Source organism: Argentina anserina, chromosome 7, assembly GCF_933775445.1.
Source record: "Argentina anserina chromosome 7, drPotAnse1.1, whole genome shotgun sequence".
Taxonomy (NCBI): Eukaryota; Viridiplantae; Streptophyta; class Magnoliopsida; order Rosales; family Rosaceae; genus Argentina; species Argentina anserina.
In genome coordinates this window covers 8,942,513-8,954,731 of record NC_065878.1, presented here as the reverse complement: position 1 = coordinate 8,954,731, position 12,219 = coordinate 8,942,513, and the positions used below count along the sequence as shown (strand labels likewise).

Sequence of the window (12,219 nt, the reverse complement as noted above, 5' to 3'; positions counted from 1 at the left end):
GCCCCTAATAACATTTCCTTTACAAGCTATGTTTACCTCTGGTGTACGTAAGCTGCAGCCATGACATATGTATTCCACTAAATAATGTTGAAGATGAATAGAAAAATTAAAGAACCAAATTTTTATAATAATGTGACCAATAATAAGTCAAACATATAATTTATTATATGTAAAATATATATCAGTAAAAGAGAAATTAAGTACACCCAAACTGAAAATATATGGAGGGAATATCTGGTATGGTGGTAAATATGTACCTGCAGAGTGCAGATTTATATAAGCATCAGATAAATTTTTATAATTCCATTTGTATGTTAAGGATCAATTACAGTATAATATGCTTAGCCACACAAACTGTAACTTTCAAGCCCCCATTTGTATATTGAGGAGGTCGTGTAACATATCTAATTTTCTAAGTTTTCGCTTTTCTTTCGAATCTGTCAGATAGAGTCTAACAAGCTTACAGCAAACATTTTCTCTGGAATCATCTTCGTTCATAGTAAAAGGTGTAGGCGTGCACGTCAAGAATAGCATCCAGATTGTGACAAAGGAAGATTAAATTCAACAGTACGCAAGTCGATGGCATTGGCATTTGGCAAGGTACCTGATGCACCATTGCTTTTTTGATTTCGTCTGGTGCCTTTTGTTAATTTCGGAAGAAGAGACTGATATCTCGTCTTTGTATATGAAGGTCATGCACTTGCCTACCTACATTAACGAAATTTGATATTGTGACATATAATCTTTAAATCAATCATGCAACTTCATCCAACAAACGAACCACTCGCTAATGAACTAAAAATAACTAGAATGGTACAAGAACTTGAGTTTACACAGGATCTCCTTGTACTTGTTTTTCAAGTTCATAGATACTCCATTAGTTTAGAAGAACAAGTGAGCTGTCTGTCAAATTTTGGAAAACACTAACATCCAGAACATAGATTCTCCCGATCTTAAAGACATGACAACAATTGGTCTCTTGGCTGCGTAGGAATGAAGACAGCATTAGATGGAAAGACCTACAGAGTACAGAGTGCTAGCTAGTTAACTACTGCTTATGCCAAAATGAAGTTCTTTCACTTGATCACCACCACTTCAATTACCTGTTCTCTTCGGACGATCCCTAGAAATCAGGTGCTGCTTTTAATGCGAGGTGTACAACCTAAAGTTGATTATGATATCACCTTGCGCTAATTTCAATACTGTCGTCCTAAATGAACAGAGACAAGAGTTTGGTGTACTAAGGCAGATTTTGATGCCGGTTGGTTGGTTCAGGATTCAACTAATCACCTGTTGCATAACTATCTCGGTTGTTCTAAAAGGAAACTTGGAGGATTGACTCAACCTGGATTTAGACAGGCATATCAGACATATCCATCTATTGTCAATTTGCAGCAGTCTAGAACTGCTGTTAAGGCTAAAACATAAAGTTAATCATATGATATCAACTCCTCTATGGTTCTAGCATGGAGCTTTCTACAGAACTCCTATAGTCCTGCATATATTCATTTTTGAAAAGTCCCAAAACTCATTTTACTTCTATAGAATTCTCTTTGATTTTCCTGAAACAGAGTAATGAATTTCAAAACGCTAAAATCAAGTTAATGGAGACGAGTAAAAGTTAGAAAAAAAAAAGTCATCGAAGAAGAAAATTTTCGTAACAAAGAGTAGTGGGAGATTCACCTCAGCCGGCAACTCAAGTGTCCCAAACCACCTTCTCACTCCAAAATGCACTGCACATTCTCCCTTGCTGTACCGCCTGTACCAAAAAGATTCAAACCTTTATTCTGATAATAGTTTAAAGTATTTATCTAACAAAATCAATTTACAGTGGGAGCAAAAACTCAGCAATAAGCATAACGATTAACATCATTTAACAAAGGAAAATATAGGCCTCCTAAATTCAAATGAACTAAATTATATTATTTAATTTCTGGTTTTCTCTTGTACAAAAGAAAGTAAACACAAGATGCTACAGCAGTGGTCACATAGAATAGAAAAACAGAACATTAGAACAATCCTGCTACGAGGAAAACAAGTCATTACAACACTGTGATCTTTTGTGAAGGCGATATGATGGAATAGCCAACATGTTATCCGGCGACATGTTATCTGAAAGTTCCCAATCAAAGCAATGCACAAGCTGTGCCAGCACTAACTGGACAACCGTTAGGCCTAGTTGAATTCCAGGGCAACGCCTTCGTCCAAAGCCAAATGGAAGGAGCTCAAAGTGGTTTCCCCGAAGATCTATGCCCATGAGCCTCTCAGGTATAAACTTCTCTGCTTCAGTCCTGAACCATGTAGCTCCACTATCATCTTCTAGTATGCTTAGTACGTAGAATGTTTCCAACACCAATTACCAGTTTAAACTTGTCCACAAAATTTTCTACTGCTTGATGTATCTGAAAGTTTAGTAGAAACACCTTTCCTAGTTCATTACATATAAACTTGAGGAAAGCTGGGGAATGAACTAGTGCCAAACCGTTCAAAGACGAAGACACTCTTTCAAACAAAATGATTCGAAACACTATATTAGTATAATTTGGAATCCGGTTTGTTCACCAGTCCAAAAATTTTAATACTATACGATCAGAACAATAATGCATGTTAGGTATTCCATTATTAAGCCTATTTAATTTTGTTTTTGTCCATGAGGAAACAAACAGGAAGTTTAACAGAATTCTCTTGCATCTGTCAGATCACAACTTTGACGGACTTGTGAACCATCTCCACCTGAATGAGATGCAGAATGTTTTCTGGCCCATCAGCCAACACTAGAGAAACTCGATATTTACTAGTTCTGAGTTTCGTCTTGGCCCTTTACTTTGCCTCTGAGCATGTCAGTGAAGTTTCCCCTCATAATGCGCTGTAATCTAGTATCCTCTGCTGGTGGCGGTGGTGCAGACTTCGAGGATTCAACTGGCTCTGGAAGTGGCTCAACATTAACTTTCTTTCCCAATAACCCATCTTCACCAAAGAAACTAGTCACAGAGGAGGCAAGTCCAGCACCCATCACCTTACTGATGGTCTCAAAAGTTCCACCAGATCTTTCCTTCATTATTATTTCTAGGGCTTCCTTGTGTACTGGATCCAGTGCATCCGAGTCTTTCAATAAGTTCTGTATGGTAGGTAGGAGGTAGTCACGTACACTGGTTGCTGAAATATCTGTACATTAAACACTTGAATCATTAACACATTGTAAGAGACGAGCGCATATTAATTTACATTTACTTTTCTTTCTAAATAACAGAGAAAGCAATACAAACCGCAGTCACTATAAATCTATAATAGTATGCCACAACACTTTTTTTAATAATTAACTCAAAACTAAGAAACATGTTTTAATAACTTATGGGGTCATTGCCATCTCAAAAACGAAAGCCTAGGAGCCTAAACACAAATTTGCTTGCTTCATAGGTTCTGCAAAAGCTAGTATCTTAAATCAATTATTATTATAGGACAAATAAACTAGTCGAATAATAGACTTAGCTTTTGATTTCATACTTGGAGTATCTGGTATATGTCCATATACTCAAAGTTCATCATTGAGGAAAACTCATTTGTGTCACGGAAAAAAAGGTTTTGGTCAACCATCTGGAACAACCAACAAAACAATTGACACACTTGAGTAATTGTTGGTAACAAAATATTGTAGGGACATAATGTCAGGAATTGGACAAGAAAATGTACTACAAAATACAAACAAAAACCTAGTGGGCATAAATGATTGATGTTCCAGTTATATCACAGAAAATCATTAAAATTCTTGCCAGTATCTATGACATCAAGTTTTCCCCTGATTCCCGAATGCCCAATTTTTCAAATGGTTTCAGCATGTGACCTTTGAAAAGCTAAGATAAGCATGCATCTTCTCATCTGTCTAGGGGATCAATTCTTACCAAGTATATACTTAAAGGTGTGGATTTCATCAATTTGATAAATGCACAAGAACATTTTCAAATATGAGAACTGTTAACCATTTAGTCATCAGAATGGAGAAACATTTTATTGGGAAATCGATGAAGCAGCCTTTAGCTGGCTGGAAAATAAATATCCTATTTGGAAGCCTAAAGCTAAGCCCAACCTTTTCTGGTGCAAAAGAAAGTCTCCATGGTAGTTTAAGGGTCTTGTCAAGTTAATGAGTTCATTTTCAGTTACAAGAATAATTCTGAGTCTAGAGTTTTAAGAGTCTTTAGATGTCTTATAATTAATAAGTTAGCAGTTACAGTTCTATGGTATTGTAGGAGTCTAAGAGTCGTCTTTGAAGCTTATAAGTATGATTATCTATTATACTTTCAGGGTAGATTGGAATGAATTAAAAAGTATCTTTTGAAGGCTGTGCCTTGTTATCTCTCCCCTGACCTCCCTCATTCCCTTTCTCCCTTCTAAACCTCTCTCTTTCTCTCTTATACTACCCTTTCCTGCATCATAAATGATATGCTATGGAATGAAAGGACCTCAAGGAGAGGAATATCAATAACAAATGAGGGGAAAAAAATGCCATAGAGAAATCAATCCCATCTTAGGACTTCTTCACATGTGGTTTGGCTAAAAAACATGTTAGCATATAGAAGATGCATACCTGTTGCATCTAAAGCACGGATCGCTTCACAAAATGCATTTGCTCTCTCACGACGACGCATCATGTCACTAGCAGGTAGGGTGCCTGTAAGGTGAAAGATCTTGGACAAAAGATGTATATATTGTTAAAGAAAACCGAATTCTTCAACAACTTGGCAGTGGTCTAAAATAACAGTACAATCAAGTAAATAATTTGTGACAATATCTGGAACATGCTCTTTAAAAGAAAATATAATAATTTCTCCGGGCTGTATGTTGAGGATATAATCTTTAAGCCTATCTGTTGCATGAGGCACAGCAACTACTAATGCATGAACCACAGCAATGGTAGCTTCATGGGATCCATCCTCGAGAAAAGCATCCATCTGAACACGTATCTTATCGACAATCTGGTAAAAACCAAATCTGATCAGCAGGATATACATACACTGTTCCATTAAGATACCCAACAGAAGGAACAAAATGCAAACCATATCATTTTTAAAATGTTGGGCGACAGCTCTAAAGGCAACTATGCTTGCATACTTCACACTCAGGTTCTGGTCGGAGCCCAGAGTTACTAGGGCAGGCAATATATTAGTAGATGCAACTTTTGCGTCAATATATGGAACCTATGATCAGCAAAGTCAATTAATTAATTGGTTGGAGGTCAGAAAAATAAAGATGAGGATGCTCAAAGAATGGCTATACTTACAATAACTTTCAGCAGATTGGCCGCATTGATTTTCATATCTATGTTGGAGCTGACAACCATTTCCCAGAGTATATTAAATATCATTCCATGATGAATCTCAAATGTGCTGCATTAGCAGAGCAGCCCATCAACAACACAATACGATGTAACAAATAAGTTTAATAAGGTTGTTACTTTACCAACCATAAGAAGCGGACAGCATCAACAATCTCAGTATTGCACTTTGACGACTGATTCCCCACACCTTCAACTAATAGCTTTCTCAAGTACTCCACTAATTGTTCATGCTTGCTCGGGTCACCCAAAACTCCAGCCAAGAGAAGAGGTAGGATGCACATAGTAGCCAGTCTCTTAGCCACAGCAGTCCTTGGCATCAAACCTGTTTTATGCAGCAACGATTAAAATTGACACAAAAATGTGAATGCATTTCAGAAAATGTTGTTTCTTACTACCTTCAATTTTGGAATGGCTTGCTGCTGGAAAATATGTCAACTGAGCCTCTTCCCCAATGGCTACAAAGAATATAGGCAGCATTATATGCGTCAAATAAGAATCCCCGTAGTGTTCAGATACAGCCAACAAAAACTGCATCAGGAACATCTAGATTAGGCATAAGAACCACTTAAATAAGCAACAGAAACCAGCAATTATGGAAAAAGTACCCTGGTGATTCGATTTCGCAAAGTATCTTCTTTTGGAGGTAGCAAGCAGGCAAGCTGTATTAAATCGGGTAAGCAATCAACATGCAACCACTCGAAAGCAGGCAATTGAACATGTCCCCTACCCACATGATAAAATTTATCATCAGCAGATATAAAAAAATCAACCTTTGCTAGTTAGGTTACATTGTCTGAAACCAAAAGCCTCAATAAAATTTAAAAAATAAAATGAAAAAAAATACATTGACCAAAAAAAAAAAAGAAAAAAAAATAAAGCTTACCCAGCATACAATTCAAGGAAAGGTGTAGAAAATATTTTTCCAGTTGTTTCAGGATCAGAAGACAATGGGGACATCTCAATTGCTTTCTGGTGCACAGAGGGAAGCATTTCCAGTAGCATTCGTAATAAAACATCAACATTCCAGCGTTCTCGTTCTCCTAACACACGAAAATGCGACTCCACAGACCCCTCAACCCCTGAAAGTGGAGGACAGCGCTGCAATATCACAAAGATGTAAATAGAACAGTGTCCTATCAAATAAAGTGAATGAACAAAAAAAACGCAAATCATTTAAATAGAGTTCTAGCATACCTCAGCAGAGCTCAATATATGAGAGAGGAGAGCTCTCAAAACATGGTCTAATTTGTTACCCCATTTGAGTACTGCAGGGACTAATTCTTTCAGTGTAGTTTCCACCACCACTCCAGAAGGATCACAGACCAATTGGAACATCAATTCCTCAACCTACAAATACAGTGATGTAGTATAAAATTGGACACACTTTTTGTGTTTTACTTCATGCATTTGTCTTTCTTGTCAATCATCAATACTATGATAAAGAGGTTAGTCTCCATTCCCTAGACCATGTGTTAAGCCTGTTCTAGAGCTTACATTGTAGCCATTTCTGTCAAGTCAGAATTCCTCTCCATAAGAGCCTCTGAAGCATATTAGTGGGGCTGACCTTGAAATATTTGTCCATATTTGGAAAGAGTGGAAGCAGCAATGCAAGATTATGTACAGCAGCCTCCCGGACAACAGTTGCAGAATCTTCTATGAGTTGTTGAACAATAGACAAGATAAGAGAATCACGGATCTCAGGCCGAACAAATTCTGCTAACTCTCCACATGATTAAGCAACTAGCAACCTGCGTTCCTCATATGTATGATTTATCTGTAACCAAGAAACAAAAGATAAATTTACTAAAATAGACTGAATGGTTCCAAATTCCCTACAAAATTGAATCCCAAACTTACTTGCTCCCAACATTGAGGAAGCAATTCTGTTTCTGTTTTCATCTCTCCTACATTCTGAGCAAGGCTGACGCATGCCTGAAATGCATGGCTAAATTTAGTAAAGATTAAAATAATATTCAAGCCATAGAACAAGAAGCACTTAGAATGTCCTACATCCATTATAATTCTTCTTTGCTGCTCATCTGGACGTTTGATTAGATTAAACAATGTGTGGGTCAAGGAATCTCGAGTACTGCTCTCTGGATGGCGCTCAATAGCACACATGATCAGAGGAAGTAGCTCCTGCGATCACAACACCAGATCAGTCAAAAACAAACTAATGATAAATTTCATCAAGAGTGATATCTAGATATATGTATATAGCTACAACAATATATTATATTGTCATAAAAAATTATGTATAAACCTCACGGTGGTTGATTAGAACATAAGGAACAATCTTTGGTAAGGCATCAGCAAGGATCTGAATGGTCTCTAGAGCCTGTCAAAGTATAAAGATAAAAATTACATGTAGGAAACAGCAAGGTACCAAAGGTTTAAATTCAATTTATTGAAGATATGATAATTAGACTCGGCCCATCCAAAAATAAGAGAAAATGGGGTGTCTCGGTGTTAACTTCAAAAGAATCAGCCCTTACATATCTCCACCTAATCTTGGCAAAAGAAAAGAAAAATATTGATGCGTGAAAAGACACGAGAATAAGTATAAGAAACTTGCCCTTTTCTCTGAAATAGTTTCAGCACTATGATCCTCTGTTGTTAGATGCAACATGCCAGATGCAGATGGTTCAACATTTTGTTTGGAGACAGTTTCACCATTTATCAAGGCACTACTACCATTAGAAGGATTTACTGAATCTTCTTCTGACACATCCTTAGGTATAATTAGGTTGTCAACAGCATCTAGTGATTGATCAGCTTTTTCCACAATTTTTGTTATAGCATCAACTGAATGCTGTATTATACTTTTCTCCTCATCCATGACTACAACCTTTTCTTCCATCTGCATAGACCCTCTCCCAGCTTGGGTGACATCTACATAATCAGGAGCATTTGCAATATTGGATCGTAAAATTTCTAGTTCCATCTGCAGTGATTTCACCTCTTCTTTGTATTTTTCCAATGCCAGGGATTGCACATGATCAATATCAGTGGCTACCATGTTTCTTCCCAAACGAGATCCTTCAATGCGCATTTTCAAAGCAGTGACTTCAGCTCTACAATCATTGAGTTCCTTTCTTTGGTGCTCTACGGACTGCTTCAAATCTTGGACCTGAATTAAAGGTGAGTTATTGTTCCTTAAATGTCTTGATTGAACAGCATATTAGTAAGCAGATTGCAGAGTAGTAAGGACACTTACAAGGTTCTCTTTGTCTTTAAGGTCCTTCTGAAGAGACTCCAATGATTTGTTAAGTGCACTTATTTGTCCTTTAGCCATATCTTTATTTTTAACCAAACACAGCTTTTCATAATTGAGCTTCTCATTTTCTTCCAACAACGACTCATTTTTCCGGAGCATGGAAATTTTCTCCTGCATGGATATAAATCTTTATTTATAATAACTTTAGGATAGACACATAAGAAGTAACTAAATACAAAAACAAAAGAAAAAAATAGCTGTGTGTATATATATGTATACAATAGATGTAGTAGCTAACTAGCTATCATAAAGCATAAGCAATGTGACTTCTAACTACAGTCGAGAAACAGCAAGCATTTAATGTACTTTGATTGACCACACATAAGTTCGATAACAAGGTTTGAAGCAATTGCAAAGCGAAGAATAAGGCCAAAAATAGTTTAAGATTTTCAGATTGTTTAGATGCAATTAGTTTTTCATTACCATATTTCAATAATAAAGCCTTGTTAGATGCAATTAATTTTTCAGGCAGTTTTGATTATGTAGTGCTCCTTTTTAGTCCATTGTATGATATATTTTATTGATAAGGGCAATAAAAAGGTGAGGAAAGAAAAGCAAACACCAACAAAGGATTTCTTAATTTCTGAATGCTGCATGCCTGCACACTTTAAACACAATCAAATAGGAGGGAATGGGTGTATTTGCCACACCACCCACCACATCAATCTTGGGAAGTCAATATATTATACATATGTGCTCCCTTGGTGCAAAAAACATGTGACATGCCACAGCCAGAAGCAGAAAAGCAGAAACAAACGGAAAACTTGAAGACTTTCTCCAAAAAGTATGGGAAAGGGAGAATATAAGTGACAGATTCTTTCACCAAATATAACAACCAAACTCATATTTCAATAACTGAGCCTTGTGCTCCCGAGGCCGAAAGCATATAAATTACAAGCCACATACCCCTGAAATGTAAGTGGGTTATCAAGAATTTTAGCAACCTGCCTACATGCTAGATAACATGTTTTGAAAAATACCTCAGCAGCCTCTGTAGTGGATGAGAGATACTGATAATAATAATGTCGCAGGGCATCTGGTACACATGCAGGTAAGTTTTGCCAAACATCTAGATTCTGGTCTGTGACCTGGGGAGAAAGTAATTAGAGGGCAAGGAAGAAGACTGTTAAGATTAGTTAAACAAGGTAAAATAAAATGTTAAGCTCAGTCACACACCAAAAAAAAACTGCCAAAAGTACCAATGTCACCTGATAAAAAGGTTTATCAAATGTAATGGGTTTCAAATGCAAATCATTATGGCCTTAAACATACGAAGCTAAATCGTATTGAAAAACTTCTAAAGATATTTGATTTATTCTATTCGTCAGAAATTAAGACTGCTTTTTTAATAACTTTAATCGACTAGAAAATAATCTATTATCAAAGAACTGTAACTGGAAGCAGTTTCAACAAATGACATACGAATTAGTCACTTGATAAACTAATAATGTTCAACCAAAATGAGGATAATAACAAATCAACAGTAAAGCCAGTGTGGATTGTACAGTAGATGTAGCAGTGGTGTTTGGGGGGTGTACAGCTTACCACCTATAGTAGATAATGCAACTTGCTAGTATTCTACAGGATTCTCATAACTAGCCATCATAAATTGATAAGCGATGAATTATCAAAAACTTTGACCAAACATTATAAACTTTTGGATGCTCTTCCTCTCTGACAAAATCGCTAGAATCTTATTTGTCACTTGAAAACATTGACATAATACGCATACTAGCAAGATGAATTATGTACATTCACAAAAAGAATTACACTGTAAGATGTCTTGATGCAATAGCCAGACCTTAAAAAGAAATACCCTATTTGGAAGGTCAAGACTACGCCGATACCTATTTTTTTCAAAAATGATGTCCTCATTGATACTCTAAAAGTCCACAGTATCTGGACATATGAACAAATACGCCAAAAGTATGGATTTTAGTCTAGTATAAATACACTGAATTTAGGTACTTCGAGGGAATCTTGTTTAATGAGTGTAAGTACAATTAAACTGGAACAGTCAAAGTTGAGTTTTCTTGAACTCCTTGGTGCCTTTCCCCTCAACAAGCCTCCCTCTAGTTTCTATTCCATAAATTTCGAAATTACAACAGCTACATCACTGGTTTTATAGCTCTGCTCTACATTATATTTTCTCCGATGCCAACGACAACACAACATACAGCAACAAATTCAATCAGTTTAGTCTACTAAAGTTGATCCAATAAACATGTGGTGGCATAAATAAAGCAGTCATCTCAATAAAATACCTCTTCGAAAAACGTCAATGCCGTAAGCCGGTAGCCTGCTGTAAGCAAATACTCCTTGACAGCACAGTTGAGGTCTCGGCGCTCATTATCCTTCAATGGACCTAAATCCGAGAAGGACACATCTGTCTTCTGCCGGTGACATTGCTGTCCATTATTTCCACCCGCATTCGACTCTGCATAGTTCAATTTCAACCAATCATTACACAATCAACACCTTTCGATTCCGATTCCGATTTCATCAAGCATCAATGTAATGTTAGAGAATATAAAATCAAGAAGAGATTACTACCGGCGGATTGAGTTGCAGGTGAATCATCGGCTTCCTTCTTCTCCACCTCCACCTTGAGTTTCGAGATGTCCTCCTGCGCCAACCGGAGCTCGTACTCCGTGATTGCTAGTTTTTCTTCGACGGATTCTTTCTCGTGGAGCAAGCTCTAAGGATCGGCGACGCGGAGAGTGTTGAACTTGGAGATTTGATCGGGCGGGAATTGGGAGTGGTCGGAGAAGAAGGTCTTGAGGCGGATGGCCTGATCGTCACGGCCGTCGTCGAGAAGCTCGTGGAGGAGCTCGAACGCCGTGAGGCAGTAGTTCTCTTCGAGGAGGAAGTTGACCACGCAATTGCACAGCGACGACTTCTCCACGTCCATCGCTACCCCTCCCCTTCGTCGTCTCCGATCTTCAACACGGCAACAATGACGACGGCATTAGAGACGGAAATGCAATCGGAGGAGGAGGATGAGATCGGAGGGTGGTGATGAGAGAGAGAGAGAGAGAGAGAGAGATCTTCTGGTGAAGGAAGGCGGTGCTTTGCTCTGCTCTAGTCTCGGTGTCCTCCTCCCACATTACACAACGGGAACACGCCCAAAGATCAAAGCGTCGTCGTTTTGAAGTTTTGATATCAGAATTCTTTTTGGGAATAATAGCTAATTTGGTACGATTCAGCTCAGTGTCAATTTGTTATCATAACTTTTATTTCTGCCAATTTACTACCCTAAGTCTTCATAATTAACCAATTTGATATCTAAAGTATTAATTTTGCTAATTTGTTACCCTATATTTTTAAAATTAACTATTTTGTCATCATTTTGTCATATGAAATTTTCAGTTCTCCTTAATAAATATTAGATTTGAAAATCCAAATAAACAAATTGGTCAATCTTGAAAATCCTAAAGTAGTAAATTTTGCTTAAGGTTAGTAAATTAGCAAAATTAATACTTTAGAATTTAGGGCTTAGTGTTAGTAAATAAATAAATTGGCATGTTTTGTAAAGCTAGAGTATCAAATTTGCAGAAATAAAATCTAAAGTAGCAAATTGACATTAAGGTATATTTTAGGGTAGCAAATT

General features: G+C 37.1%; 1 protein-coding gene across 1 annotated transcript; it reads right to left on the bottom strand.

Annotated features, from left to right (window-relative positions):
- Nucleotides 1-2,474: 2,474 nt before the first annotated feature.
- LOC126802332 (uncharacterized) lies at nucleotides 2,475-11,684 on the bottom strand. Its single transcript, XM_050529947.1, is given in 19 exon segments — nucleotides 2,475-3,165; nucleotides 4,583-4,696; nucleotides 4,847-4,970; nucleotides 5,052-5,192; nucleotides 5,276-5,381; nucleotides 5,459-5,654; nucleotides 5,728-5,860; nucleotides 5,938-6,055; nucleotides 6,216-6,430; nucleotides 6,527-6,679; nucleotides 6,897-7,106; nucleotides 7,190-7,264; nucleotides 7,343-7,471; nucleotides 7,596-7,670; nucleotides 7,908-8,462; nucleotides 8,550-8,720; nucleotides 9,590-9,697; nucleotides 10,874-11,046; nucleotides 11,163-11,684. Coding segments are annotated over 19 exon segments (3,525 nt in total). The 5' UTR covers nucleotides 11,521-11,684; the 3' UTR covers nucleotides 2,475-2,794.
- Nucleotides 11,685-12,219: the final 535 nt, after the last annotated feature.